This window comes from Argiope bruennichi, chromosome 6 (assembly GCF_947563725.1).
Source record: "Argiope bruennichi chromosome 6, qqArgBrue1.1, whole genome shotgun sequence".
NCBI lineage: Eukaryota > Metazoa > Arthropoda > Arachnida > Araneae > Araneidae > Argiope > Argiope bruennichi.
The window spans coordinates 42,757,064-42,773,590 of record NC_079156.1 but is presented as its reverse complement, the minus strand read 5'-3'; the positions used below and the strand labels follow the sequence as shown (position 1 = coordinate 42,773,590).

At 29.3% G+C, this 16,527-nt stretch overlaps 1 protein-coding gene across 1 annotated transcript in view; it reads right to left on the bottom strand.

Annotated features, from left to right (window-relative positions):
- The window catches only part of LOC129971726 (uncharacterized), a 109,103-nt gene that overhangs the window by 4,905 nt on the left and 87,671 nt on the right, over positions 1 to 16,527 (bottom strand). The window contains exon 19 of the mRNA XM_056085703.1: positions 13,536 to 13,578. Within this exon, the coding sequence (XP_055941678.1) occupies positions 13,536 to 13,578 (43 nt within the window). The remainder of the gene's footprint in view (positions 1 to 13,535; positions 13,579 to 16,527) is intronic.

The window sequence follows — 16,527 nt, the reverse complement described above, 5'->3', positions numbered from 1 at the left end:
TAACACACTCCTTAAAAAAAATGTTAACCCTTTATCACCGCATAAAAATTATGGGCTTTTGAGTCTTGTACATGCACGCTTTGTGCTTTTTAGAGTAGGAAACAAATCAAGAATGAATTTGGGTGTCTTGTTTTTTCGACTGCTTAAAAACAAAATTTGACACAAAACTGCAATTTAAAAAAATCGCATATCACATTTCCTTTAAGACGTTCCGTTTTTGAGCTATTGCGTTCATATGTACGCGAAAGTACAGACGGACAGATGATCATCCCCTTGGTCAAAATGTATGTGAATCTATAATTTAGATGTAAAACTGTGTATTAAATGCCATTCATCTAAATTATTGCATTTACTTGCCCAGGAAAGAAATGTCCAACAGACGATCAACCCCTCGATGGATATGATTTAATATTTGATATGAATATATATTTTAGATTTAAATCTGTACTGTTAATTGCGTTCTGTAATTTCCGAGTTCGTTTCCCCTCAAAATAAACTTCCTGTGCATAGATTTCGTCCAAAACTTGATAGAAATCTTTAAATTTGTTGCTAAGTCTGTACATTAATTTTTCACTGTGTAACTCAAAGTCTCTTTGAGTTAACATATTCACAGAGTGAAAGTCGCTATTCCAGAACTTTGTTTATCGACCTCGGGGTGACTTTGAGATTCATAAGATTCATTAAAACCTTGATTTTTTTTTTTTTTTTGCGACGGTTACAATATTTTTCCTCTCCATATATTGTATATGTGAAAGTAAAAAGAATGATTTTGCCAGAAAGATGAAATTGTGTACTACAGCAAACATGCATGGTGTGCAATATTTACAAAATTAGGATTGGTACCCAGAGTTTTACACCTTTTGTGTGAGTAGGGATATATTCAAATTTCAAAATCGAAATATGAAAATCTATCTTTTTACTTTTTCTCGACTCTTTTGCCAAATGGACAACAGTGTGGCGTATTGGAATGTGCGAAGATAGAACCTGGGACCTTGTGGTTCGCAGCCCAGTAACATAACCACGATACAAAAGCAATTGCCCGGGTAGCGTAGCTGTTAACTGACTTATAAGCTGTTCACCACAGAGTCTCCCGCCAGTGAGTCGGAGGTGAGACGAACGATATGGCTGTTGAGTGAATATGTATTAGTTGTTGATTCTAATGCTCCTGTACCCATTTGAGTAGCGCCAAGAGTTATGGCGAGCGTGTGTGGGTGAGTGGTTGCTGTTGCTGCGTCAAGTGAGTCTGACGACTTTGGTTTGCTGTGGGTAGATGGCGCCACAACAGCTGTACGAAGGTTGAAGGTCACCAATGTGCGTATTGGGATGTGCGAGGATAGAACCTGGGACCTTGTGGTTCACAGTTCAGTAAAATGACCACGATACAAAAGCAATTGTCCGGGTAGCGTAGCTGTTAACTGGTTTATAAGCTATTCACCGCAACAGCCTTAAATGAAAAAGACAAAGATCTTTCATGTAGCACCATAAATGACATCACATAGTAGTGAAAATGGACTGTTTATATTTATCTGGAGTGCAATTTCGAGAAAATAAAGTTTATGTAAAATCTCACTAATAAGTAACCTTAAATGACCCTAAACAATGGGCTTTGTGATAATAGATCAGCCAATGAAATATTGATACATTAATAAGGAAGGTGTCAAAGAAACTCTGGATTAGATTCCGAGGAGTTATTTTGGATTGAAGTTTATCATTAAACATGCAATAGTCGTGCAAATTATAGCTGGATATCGTACAGAATTTTTGATAGTTATGATTAATAGTACAGAAGTTTTGATAATAGGGTTTTTCGATTAAACTATCTTTATGATATAACTAGCCGCCTTTGGCGACCAGCCGGTTCGCCAATCTTAATGTTCGTTAAAATTTTAATAATTAAATATTTTATGCAATTTCTACTTTAAAAGCTTCTTCATCAAAATATTTTAAAACTTCAAATTTTGATTATCATATAATTCATTCATAATATTATAAATGCCTTCAGTCATAACGTAATATGTATCTCTCTCATTTTCTGTTAGCACCCGTAGAATTTATGCTTTAAATTAAAGTGGAAAGAATTTATCTTCAATTAATATAATAATATTTTTTACTGAAACAAAGCATTTTTTTATAATCTGATTACTGAAAATAGAGTCACTCAGCATTTAAACTTTATGGACACTAAAGAATATCTTTTTAAATTTATATAATATCTCAAGAGTTGGTCAACAAAATTTTCTTAGATTCATTATGAGCAGATCGATTCATTAACAATGTTTAAATTTAAATGCATCAAACACTAAGAAAATAAAACGAATCGTTTAAAATAAACGGTTGAAAACGGTAGAATTTATGCTTTAAATTAAAGTGGAAAGAATTTATCTTCAATTAATATAATAATATTTTTTACTGAAACAAAGCATTTTTTTATAATCTGATTACTGAAAATAGAGTCACTCAGCGTTTAAACTTTATGGGCACTAAAGAATATCTTTTTTTAATTTATGTAATATCTCAAGAGTTGGTCAACAAAATTTTCTTAGATTCATTATGAGCAGATCGATTAATTAACAATGTTTAAATTTAAATGCATCAAACACTAAGAAAATAAAACGAATCGTTTAAAATAAACGGTTGAAAACGGTAGAATTTATGCTTTAAATTAAAGTGGAAAGAATTTATCTTCAATTAATATAATAATATTTTTTACTGAAACAAAGCATTTTTTTATAATCTGATTACTGAAAATAGAGTCACTCAGCGTTTAAACTTTATGGACACTAAAGAATATCTTTTTAAATTTATGTAATATCTCAAGAGTTGGTCAACAAAATTTTCTTAGATTCATTATGAGCAGATCGATTAATTAACAATGTTTAAATTTAAATGCATCAAACACTAAGAAAATAAAACGAATCGTTTAAAATAAACGGTTGAAAACGGTAGAATTTATGCTTTAAATTAAAGTGGAAAGAATTTATCTTCAATTAATATAATAATATTTTTTACTGAAACAAAGCATTTTTTTATAATCTGATTACTGAAAATAGAGTAACTCAGCATTTAAACTTTATGGACACTAAAGAATATCTTTTTAAATTTATGTAATATCTCAAGAGTTGGTCAACAAAATTTTCTTAGATTCATTATGAGCAGATCGATTAATTAACAATGTTTAAATTTAAATGCATCAAACACTAAGAAAATAAAACGAATCGTTTAAAATAAACGGTTGAAAACGGTAGAATTTATGCTTTAAATTAAAGTGGAAAGAATTTATCTTCAATTAATATAATAATATTTTTTACTGAAACAAAGCATTTTTTTATAATCTGATTACTGAAAATAGAGTCACTCAGCGTTTAAACTTTATGGGCACTAAAGAATATCTTTTTTTAATTTATGTAATATCTCAAGAGTTGGTCAACAAAATTTTCTTAGATTCATTATGAGCAGATCGATTAATTAACAATGTTTAAATTTAAATGCATCAAACACTAAGAAAATAAAACGAATCGTTTAAAATAAACGGTTGAAAACGGTAGAATTTATGCTTTAAATTAAAGTGGAAAGAATTTATCTTCAATTAATATAATAATATTTTTTACTGAAACAAAGCATTTTTTTATAATCTGATTACTGAAAATAGAGTCACTCAGCGTTTAAACTTTATTTGCACTAAAGAATATCTTTTTTAAATTTATGTAATATCTCAAGAGTTGGTCAACAAAATTTTCTTAGATTCATTATGAGCAGATCGATTAATTAACAATGTTTAAATTTAAATGCATCAAACACTAAGAAAATAAAACGAATCGTTTAAAATAAACGGTTGAAAACGGTAGAATTTATGCTTTAAATTAAAGTGGAAAGAATTTATCTTCAATTAATATAATAATATTTTTTACTGAAACAAAGCATTTTTTTATAATCTGATTACTGAAAATAGAGTCACTCAGCGTTTAAACTTTATGGGCACTAAAGAATATCTTTTTAAATTTATGTAATATCTCAAGAGTTGGTCAACAAAATTTTCTTAGATTCATTATGAGCAGATCGATTAATTAACAATGTTTAAATTTAAATGCATCAAACACTAAGAAAATAAAACGAATCGTTTAAAATAAACGGTTGAAAACGGTAGAATTTATGCTTTAAATTAAAGTGGAAAGAATTTATCTTCAATTAATATAATAATATTTTTTACTGAAGCAAAGCATTTTTTTATAATCTGATTACTGAAAATAGAGTCACTCAGCGTTTAAACTTTATGGGCACTAAAGAATATCTTTTTTTAATTTATGTAATATCTCAAGAGTTGGTCAACAAAATTTTCTTAGATTCATTATGAGCAGATCGATTAATTAACAATGTTTAAATTTAAATGCATCAAACACTAAGAAAATAAAACGAATCGTTTAAAATAAACGGTTGAAAACGGTAGAATTTATGCTTTAAATTAAAGTGGAAAGAATTTATCTTCAATTAATATAATAATATTTTTTACTGAAACAAAGCATTTTTTTATAATCTGATTACTGAAAATAGAGTCACTCAGCGTTTAAACTTTATGGGCACTAAAGAATATCTTCTTTTAATTTATGTAATATCTCAAGAGTTGGTCAACAAAATTTTCTTAGATTCATTATGAGCAGATCGATTAATTAACAATGTTTAAATTTAAATGCATCAAACACTAAGAAAATAAAACGAATCGTTTAAAATAAACGGTTGAAAACGGTAGAATTTATGCTTTAAATTAAAGTGGAAAGAATTTATCTTCAATTAATATAATAATATTTTTTACTGAAACAAAGCATTTTTTTATAATCTGATTACTGATAATAGAGTCACTCAGCGTTTAAACTTTATGGGCACTAAAGAATATCTTTTTAAATTTATGTAATATCTCAAGAGTTGGTCAACAAAATTTTCTTAGATTCATTATGAGCAGATCGATTAATTAACAATGTTTAAATTTAAATGCATCAAACACTAAGAAAATAAAACGAATCGTTTAAAATAAACGGTTGAAAACGGTAGAATTTATGCTTTAAATTAAAGTGGAAAGAATTTATCTTCAATTAATATAATAATATTTTTTACTGAAACAAAGCATTTTTTTATAATCTGATTACTGAAAATAGAGTCACTCAGCGTTTAAACTTTATGGGCACTAAAGAATATCTTTTTTAAATTTATGTAATATCTCAAGAGTTGGTCAATAAAATTTTCTTAGATTCATTATGAGCAGATCGATTAATTAACAATGTTTAAATTTAAATGCATCAAACACTAAGAAAATAAAACGAATCGTTTAAAATAAACGGTTGAAAACGGTAGAATTTATGCTTTAAATTAAAGTGGAAAGAATTTATCTTCAATTAATATAATAATATTTTTTACTGAAACAAAGCATTTTTTTATAATCTGATTACTGAAAATAGAGTCACTCAGCGTTTAAACTTTATGGGCACTAAAGAATATCTTTTTTTAATTTATTTAATATCTCAAGAGTTGGTCAACAAAATTTTCTTAGATTCATTATGAGCAGATCGATTAATTAACAATGTTTAAATTTAAATGCATCAAACACTAAGAAAATAAAACGAATCGTTTAAAATAAACGGTTGAAAACGGTAGAATTTATGCTTTAAATTAAAGTGGAAAGAATTTATCTTCAATTAATATAATAATATTTTTTACTGAAACAATGCATTTTTTTATAATCTGATTACTGAAAATAGAGTCACTCAGCGTTTAAACTTTATGGGCACTAAAGAATATCTTTTTTAAATTTATGTAATATCTCAAGAGTTGGTCAACAAAATTTTCTTAGATTCATTATGAGCAGATCGATTAATTAACAATGTTTAAATTTAAATGCATCAAACACTAAGAAAATAAAACGAATCGTTTAAAATAAACGGTTGAAAACGGTAGAATTTATGCTTTAAATTAAAGTGGAAAGAATTTATCTTCAATTAATATAATAATATTTTTTACTGAAACATAGCATTTTTTTATAATCTGATTACTGAAAATAGAGTCACTCAGCGTTTAAACTTTATGGGCACTAAAGAATATCTTTTTAAATTTATGTAATATCTCAAGAGTTGGTCAACAAAATTTTCTTAGATTCATTATGAGCAGATCGATTAATTAACAATGTTTAAATTTAAATGCATCAAACACTAAGAAAATAAAACGAATCGTTTAAAATAAACGGTTGAAAACAGGTTTTAAAAAAACTACTTAAAAAACGATGTACTTAAAACTATAAGCATATACAAAAAAAAATATAACTAACATAATTACAATTTACTTACAAAAGCATGCAACTAACCCAAAAATAATTTAAATCATCCATTGATAACGTTGTCATGGCAACAATCAGAACAGAATGCGCATGCGTGAATTTTCTTCGCCGGTTACGTAACGCAAATACGTGATTTTTTCTACGCCAGTTGGGGTAACGCTATGCGGATTAGAAATTTTTAATTTCCTTTATTCTGTTTTATTTTAATTCAAAAGTACTCCAAAATGAATCTGAAAGATTGATTCATTAACAATGTTTCATTTTAAATGCATCAAACATTAAGAAAATAAACAGAACCGATTGAAATAATCCGCCGAAAAATTTTAACCCTAGCCTCATTACTGTTGGGAGAAAAAAAAACTGAAGCCTTTCTCGTTTGGCGCTGGGGATAATGGAAGATTTTTTTGGCGGAAAAGTTGGCGGTGGGGAAAATGAAAGATTTTTTTGGCGGGAAAGTTAGTTTTTAATTAATAATTAAAATTCTAATTAAAAATTCGAAAAAAGAAACCCCAGGTGCACATTCCCAACCTCCAAGGTATACATGTACCAAATTTGGTAGCTGTATGTCAAACGGTCTGGCCTGTAGAGCGCCAACACACACACACACACACACACACACACACACACACACACACACACACACACACACACACACACACACACACACACACACACATTGAGCTTTATTATAAGTATAGATAAGCTGCTTTGTGGTGGTTAATAATTATTAAAGGATTTGTTTGTAAGTGTGCGTATGTTGGCACTCGGTAGGATAGTTATTAGACTAGAATTATCAAATTTAGCACAAATATAATTTAAAAGATCAGAATGTGCCCCATAAAGAGATTTTTAAAATTTTAATTGATTAAAAATTAGGAGAGAACATGATGTTTTCAGGAAATATTATAGCACAAATTTGATTTTTGCATCACTTTAAAATTTAAAAATTCTCTTTTTAATAATAAAAAATTCATTGTCTTGTAATTAGTTAATTTTTTTTGCTTGATTTTCAGTTATAAATTTCATTGTTGTAATAAAATTCACACATTTTCAATGTTCTGTCAAATATTTAATTGTTTGCTTTTTTTTGTTGTTGTTGCTGGGAGGTAGGGGAGGAAGATTCTGGCATTAGCCCAGTAGTTTAGTTCATGAATCAGAAAGGGAAATTACATTACTTCAAAAGACAACATGCAATTTGAAATAGATAATCAAAACACTTAATGGAACTTTGATATCATGAGATTCGATTTTCATTGAGAATCATAAATATGCAATAAGAGATTTAAATTAAATTAAAGCAATTAATACTTCGAACAAAATAACTGGTCCGAAAGGTTATTAACTATACATAAAGAAAAAAATGAATGTAATAATATTTAAAGCTTTGGTTATGATCACATTTGGAGCCATCAAAAAGATATTAGGGTCGCGAAATCCTGGCGAAATTATTGTTTTGTCTTCAGCATTTATAACCGAAAATAGTTAAGGAAATTATTTTAAATCAAGGCATTTCTTTGGAATCTCCTAAATAATAATTATTAATCGAATTTTCTAATAGTTATAATGAAGAAATATTTTATGTTCTTAATCTTTTTCCAGCTTTCGGGCCACGGCAAAATTTATCCGCCAACAATGGAAATATGAATCTTCTTCCACCAAAAGAGGCTCTATAAAAAGTTTGAGAGGCCCTGTTTAATCAGTGGTTTAGCGATAGTAAACGATCAGTTTGATTCACGATAAGTTTTATCCACTTTCTATCATTATCAGTATAAATGGCGCCAGCTATACGAAGATTTTTGTTTTTCTTTCCCTTATTATATTTGTTTCAAAAATAACATAAAACACGCTGATATTTTGTATCTATTCTGATTCCTAAAACTGACATTTGGTGCATTTATTTAAAATCTTGCTTCCGGTCGTTACGCCATTGTATTTAACATGCAGCTTGAAATAAGCCATGACGCAGGATAATTTGGAAAAGGGTAATTTTCGAGTCACGAACTAATCTGATCGTTAGAAAGGTCATTAGAAAGACGAAAACATTTCCCTCATGGATTTTGTCGGATTTCATCAGTTCCTGTTACTTGTTATTTAAACCTTAACAGCAGAACTGAGGTCAACTAAACAGAGTTCCACATTTTCTTTCAGCATTGATAATGTACGAATCCTCATAATTTTTCATTTAAGCATTTTAGAACAGAATTTAGGTTACCAAGCAGAATTTGACATTTATTTTTCATCACAATGGCCAGCCATTTTCCTCCACACAGCAAAAAAGTTAAATAATACTATTAAGCAAAGTAAGAACGTACAAGATCACCGTTTACTCTGTTTATTTTCTCTAGTTTGCAAGCTAACGATATGTGATATGATGCATCATAAAAGACCATATGTTTGCGCACCATTTTGTTCTGGATCCGAGGCAGCCATCAAAAAGTTGATCGAAGAAATGAAATCTGCTTCAGAATTTTAAGTTATCATGTGCGAACATTATTATTTTAAGTCATGTGGTTTCAATACGATAGAAAAACATGTCGTGTTCTCACATGACTCATATTTCACAATCACCAACATTCAGAAAAGCGATGATTTTTGACCATCTCAAAATCAATCGAGTTCTAAAATTTTTTTCTTGAGATCAGAATATTTTTTCGCGAAGAACCAGTTTAAACAGGTTTTAAAGCATCACGTGACTATCAGATTGCGCATGCGTCGATATTTAGAAAACTATGTTTTTTTTTTCTTTCCCATTCCAAAATCATTGCAGCACCAAAACTTTTTTTGCCAGCTAGAAAAATAGAAAATTAATATTATATATATATATATATATATCGATATGGACGATAACTTTTTACAACCCTGCCTTTTATTGGCCAGACAGGAGAATCGGGTAAATGGCGGACATTCGCGCCAAGTTGCACCTTTTGTTGGTGATAAGTCACCAAATGTGACATTTTTATCCAAATGTCTGTGCCATATTCTAATAACCCTGAAAGCGAAAAATTGATGCCTAAAAAGCAATAAACCACCAGTTTTCTTTCCGTGTAGTTTGAGGCAACTGATGAAAAACCTTCAGTTTTTCAATTTTACCATATTTCAGACATAAAAGAAAAGAGAAAAGGTGTCCTTTGTATAGACGTTCATTAAAATAATAATTACTAAAGAATTTATTGTAATATGAAATTAAAAATATTCTGATGCGGTATTTAATAATTATTTTTTTTTACTATTATTGACCAAAATAATGAATACCAAAGATTTTTTTTTAAATTTTTAATCTCAAACGAAACTAGAAGAAAGAATTTTTAAAATCTTTTGAAAGATTTACCACTACCTTTTATTTAGTAAATCTTTTTCACATACTTTGAAAGGGATAAAAAGTGGAAAAAACGTGAGTACCAATGCATTCATAATGCTGACTTTTATTTCAAAGATTTAAGAATATAAAAGCTTACTAAGCATAAAAAGAATTTATGAATTAAACCCTTTTTTTTGCTTCCTATTTTGTCACTTGTGGAAACTTATTTTTAGATCATCTTTTGAACCAAAACTTTCTTAATTAATTTTTTGTAGCTCTGATGATATTTTTACAGGTAATGGAACAAGGAAAAAAGTTTAATTTAAGACATTTTTTAAAGCATCATACAATAGATAATTATTTTAAGTTTGATATAAGAAATTGAATGACTTTTTTTAAGTTAACACTTTTTTTGTTTAATCGAATTAAATGAAGGGAGAAAGATTAACTGCATTATCAGAACAACACCAAAACATTTTAAGGAAATTAGCTAATTCAGAATCTGTTAAGATAAAAAAAAAACAACTGAAAAATGATGTGTATTTATTATATGCAAAATCCTTTATATCAATGCTTCTTATGTGGATAGATGTTGAGTTCGCAATGGAAAATACTATGGATGCGAAAAATTTCACATGATCTTTTATGAATTTCTTCAACATTTTTAAGCAAAAGTAATTAAGAAGCCCTATTTTTATTAAAAAAAATCTTTTAAACTTTTCAAATAAATATTCTTTTAGTTATGATAATTTAAAACTTTTTTATTTAGTTATTTACCAATTTTGTACTTGTGAAAGAGATTTTTTGTGATTTGTACCCCTCTCCCCTACCCAGAAAAAGGCCATGAAAGGTAACAATTTAAAATCTCTGATTTAAATTCTTTAATTTACTTTAATTCGTCTAAAAATAACAGTTTCTAATAAAAATTAATTTATTTAATACATTTAGATGATACTTTGGGATTATCTCGTCGATCATTTTCGCCAAACCCGATATTACCGCCAAAAGGTGTCTTTGCGCCAATAACCGCAAATTGCTTTTCATTATGATGGTGCCAAAAGATTGGCGCATTTCGCGAGCTTTGGCAACCGTGACATCTCTCGGGGGTCATGTGACAACTCGAAGGGATAATTCCAAAATACCATTTAGAAATATATCTAAAATAAATAACAGTTTTCTGCTAACGAATCATCTTCAAACAAACCATTATTTTAATGAAGAAAAATCTTTATATTTTTTAGGTTAATATATTTGCGAACAATCTCGAGATGAAAGAAGTTTAAATTGGATAAATTGATATTCATTTTGATGTCAAATTTCAAATTAATTTCATTATTTCTCAGCTATATTCTTATTTATGTAATGCTATTTATAAAAAGTTAAATTTATAAAAGTTAAAAGTTAATTAGAGGAAGCATTTATTTATTATTTACTTAATATTGACTAAAGGAGGTAAATAAATAGTTTAAATAATTATGTATAAATAGCTGTTTCTGCTGATTAGCTAAAATACCACGAATACTGGTTATGTATAATTTTCTTATGCTTTGTCAACAAAGCATTTTTAAACAACAAATTGTGATAGATATTAAATACCAGATTATTGCGAGCTTGGGCCTTTTTAATGGAGACCAGTTTCCATGGCATCGCATTTCTATTAAAAACTTGAGTTAGAGTAACTTAAATTCAAACCGCACATTGTTTTCCTTTGTGAATATATTTTTATTTTCTGATTTCTCATGTGAACTGCTGAAGTGATTAACAATATCTTTCTTGCATACTTATCATCTCATTAACTTATACAACGAAGAAAAGTGTGCAATTAAATATTTGGTGAACCAATAAAAACGCTTTAAATTTCATGGCAAAATAAAACTATTGCAGAAAATAAAGCAAATTAAAAGAAAAAATGCTAAAATTAAGGGAAATATACCACAGCAGCTAAATTGGTATTATTAACGATAAATGCAAAATGATGTAAAAATAGTTTTGTGCAATAATATTTTCTGAAGTATGTTTCTATTTCCCACTGAAATTAATAAAATTTTCTACTCAATTATTGTGTGAAAATTTCGTTAAATTTTTAATTGATTGAAATTAAATTTTCTGGATGGCCCAATCTACCTTAATAAAAAAGTATATTTGAGTTAAATCTGATCTCCAAAAGGCAAATACTACGACCAACAGAGCGCCAAGATATATATGTAGTATAATTTAGGAAGATACGTAGCTGAGAAGATGACACTTTGGGAATTTCAACTTTGATTTACTTTACCATTGAAGACATAATTTATGCATGGGGATGAAAATGGAACGCCCTAGAAGTCAAAAACTAAGTCACAGAAATATTTCCCTTTAGTGATTTTACTTAAAGATTCTGAAAGGGATTTCTTTGAATCATGTCGACTTAAAAAGGAAGCCTTAGGTTTCTTTGAAAGGAATGCATTAGTGTTAGGGATCTTCGCTCATGGAGTGGGAAAAAAAAGTCTGCAATTTTTTAAAACACGTGTTAGAAATAATTAAAAAAAAAGAGTGGGATTGGGAAGTAAGAGAAAGTTTTAGAATAAAGTAACAAAGACTAATTAAAGATAAAAAAATATAGGAAATTAATTCACACACACACATGCACTCACGCACGCACGCACACACACACACACACACACACACACACACACACACACACACACACACACACACACACACAACTTAGCTTAAATTCTGTTTTGTTTTTAACCAATTAACTAACTTTGTTTTTAGATAATAAAAATAATTTCAAAACCTCACTTCGAGGTACACATTTCCAACTACCTAATTATAAATGTCCCAGTTTTACATTAAACCCGTCTGGCTTGTAGAGCGTTTATGCATACATGGTTTTATTTTTAATAGATACTTATCACCTGTAGTTTTTTTAAAAAAAAATTAACTTATTCCCTTTAATCAGGGTCAAAAAGAATTTCGAAACCATTATAGATAAACATATACTTTCAGTTGAAAAAAAAATGCTCTTATATTACACAGAATTATATTTTAGCTTGTTTAAGTTCATAAATGCAGACCTGAAAAATTATGATACCCAAATTTTCATACAGTTTTTCAAGCTTTTTTATTATATTTAGTAAAATTTTCTTGAAATACTAATATTTTAAACAAAATTAGAACAGAACACTTTATAAACCTTTTAATACCACAGTTAAAGACGATTTCAGATTATATCATTTCCCGAGGAAGATTATATAATGTTTCAGATTATATAATTTCCGCTCCGAGGAAGTCTGCCAATCAATAGGTAGCTTGATTGATTTAAAAGAATCAACATCAAAGTTTCAAAATTCTGTCAGATTTGGGTGCAGAAGTGGTGAATATTTTTTTGTTCTAACTATGTGAGTATGTCAGACATTTTTGAAATATATTAATTTTGCTATGAATTTCTTTCAGTACTACAATTATTGACTGAGACTGCATAAAATATAATTATTTATGTTATTTTAATCCTTTTTTTCCAATTAGAAATATATTTGTCTCTAATAAAAATTCTAATAAAATGTCTAATGAAAATTCTAATGTCTAATAAAAATTCTTCTTGAGAAATTTTTATTTGAAAGCGTAACTTATTTGCGAAAAGTCTTACTGCATTAATTTATCTACTTTTAAATCCTTATTTTTTTTTATAAAAAATACTTTCTCAAACTTGATAAATTAGCATCTTTCATCAAACCACTTGAGCTACGAACTTTTCAATCTGTTTTGTGTTTCCACAAGTTTTAAAGCGCAGTTATTTATTTTACAATCAAATCAGATTACGAGCCGTCCGACTTCGGGGAGCATGTTTTGAAAAATAATTCAAATGAGTGTTGACTTTATCCGAAACTATTTCTCCAAAAAGATTTCCATTTAAATAAATTAAAGCACACTTACCCGTGAAGCCGTTGCAGCTACTTGATTCAAGGCACTGATCCATCTACAGAGTAACAAAGAATGCATTAGTGCAAGAAACTAACATGAAGTAATTATTTTATTTAGAGTCTGAAGATTTCAATAAACGCGATGTCGTTGATGTTAGAAAGAAGTTCTGATGCATATTTAATCAAAGAGTGGAGAAGTTATTAATTTAATGAAAATTTTTCTTAACTGGTTTTTTCTGTTAAGTATTCAGTAGAACTGGTTACAACTGATGTGTTATTTTCTTAATAAATGCTTCTTTTAATGAAATGATAAATAAAGGAGATTTATAACTTTTATTTTTACTCAAAAGATATTTCAATTTTCTTAGAGTTTTTGAAATTCATAATTAAATAAGTGCTAAGCACTGTATACTTAAATTAATCACACAGCTACCCTTGGCAAGCCAAACGAGCAAAGTGTTCCAGGTTTGCATCGATTTTGCAAAAAATTGGATTATTATTTTATTATATATGTTACCGTTAAAGTATGTAATGCAGTCATTTAATAAAATACCTAGTTATTCCAGGAAATAACTGATCGTGTCCGTTAAAGTGTGTAATATGTTATTAATTTGACACTTTAACTAGTTATTCTATGAAATAACTAGGTATTCTATAAATTAACTAATGAGAGACAGTTAAAGTGTAAAATAAACAATTTATCTAAAATGAAATTAAACTAATGATAGACAATGAAAATGAAAAAGAAGCAATTTATCTAATTTATGCAGCGTATATATGGTATTTATGGAAACGTACCATAAAATCATTTGTTACAAAAAGGATTACTAAAATGACACTTGGAATTACAAAGAACATATTCCTAAAACAAAAACATTTTTTGTTGACACACTGGGTTTTACACGAACATTTTTTAAATCCCTGACCAGTACCTAAACTTTGAGCTGTAGCAACCGACCGCAGCGATATTTCTACATCCGGTACTTCTTCGATTTTAATTAAATTTTGTTCGCAGACACTGAACTGGGATCAGGAATATAATTGTTTTATGCCGCCGTTTCTTGTGCCCAATCGGAAAAATCCTTCTTCGGTTATTTTTATGATGATAGCTAAAATAGATTTGGCATCACCTTTTCCTCTGTCAACTTCAGGCACAGGGATACGGACGGTAAACCCCACAGAGGCTTCAGAATGAGATTTATCCGACATTAATTTCATCTTTTTCGCTTGAATTTCTAAACAGTTTTTAGACTTTTCTCTTTCTCTTTGAACATTAAGTTCATTAAAACACAATTTGCAGATTTTCTGCTCAACTTCATCTTCAAAAACATAATCTTCAGAACATGACATATGGACAGGCTCCATACATTTGAAGCAAACTATATTTTCTCTGCATTCTTTTAAACAGATTATTTTATACTTTAAAGGGCTGCAGATCGTTATTCTATGAAATAACTAGTTAAACCATGAAATACAAGAGAGTTTTATACTTTAACGTACACGATCAGTTATTTCATGGAATAACTAGGTATTCTATAAAATAACGGATTTCATACTTTAACGGTAACATATATAGCATTTTAATTATTCAATGCATCCGTTCCAATCGTCATTCAATAGCTACAGTACACTCCCGAGTATACGGCTTGTGATTATCCGGCTTCTGCACTATACGGCATAGTTTTCTTTTATCTTAATTAAATGAGGAAGGCAAGTCGTTGCATTGGCAACATTCCAAGATATTAGAAGCGAGGGTCTGATACGACCTTCCTACGTGTCGTGTGCAAATCACAACAGGAAAACAGCAGCGTTCTGTTCATTGTTTCGTCAGGCAAACGGACTTCAATTGTTGCCTCTATTTCTGATTATAATTGTACAGTATGTACAGTATTTGTAAATTATTTTCGGAAGTTGCTTAATGTTTTTTAAGTGTATCACAGTAAAGATTTTAAAATGAGTGATAAACTAAAAAAAAAAGTTGTAGTGATCATGGAGGAAAAATTACTAGCTACACAGCAACTAGACTCTGATGTAACAGCAAAAACCGGAAACTGATTCTAAATTCTGCGTTCATAATCTACTTGGCTTGAGATAAATGGAGGGTTTCGTATTCAACAAGAAGTGAGAAAATAAGTAATATAACAGTGAGCTTTGGTATAAAAAAATTTGGTCTTCTGGTGTTGGCCAAAGAAATGAGTTCATAGAACTATGGCCTATCCTTCCCACACATTAGGCTGCATATTCGGGAGTATCCGGCCTAATGAGGGGCTCTAATGTAATTTGCTGAATTTTTAGAATTAACTTATAAATAAAAAAAAATGGAGGGCTTAGTATTCAACAAGAAGTGAGAAAATATGTAATATAACAGTGAGCGTTGGTATAAAAATACTTGGTCTTCTGGTGTTGGTCAAAGAAATGAGTTCATAGAACTATGGCCTATCCTTCCCCCACATTAGGCTGCATATTCGGGAGTGTCCGGCCTAATGAGGGGCTCTAATGTAATTTGCTGAATTTTTAGAATTAACTTATAAATAAAAAAATGGAGGGCTTAGTATTCAACAAGAAGTGAGAAAATAAGTAATATAACAGTGAGCTTTGGTATAAAAATACTTGGTTTTCTGGTGTTGGCCAAAGAAATGAGTTCATAGAACTATGGCCTATCCTTCCCCCACATTAGGCTGCATATACGGGAGTGTCCGGCCTAATGAGGGGCTCTAATGTAATTTGCTGAATTTTTAGAATTAACTTATATATAAAAAAATGGAGGGCTTAGTATTCAACAAGAAGTGAGAAAATAAGTAATATAACAGTAAGCTTTGGTATAAAAATACTTGGTCTTCTGGTGTTGGCCAAAGAAATGAGTTCATAGAACTATGGCCTATCCTTCCCCCACATTAGGCTGCATATACGGGAGTGTCCGGCCTAATGAGGGGCTCTAATGTAATTTGCTGAATTTTTAGAATTAACTTATAAATAAAAAAATGGAGGGCTTAGTATTCAACAAG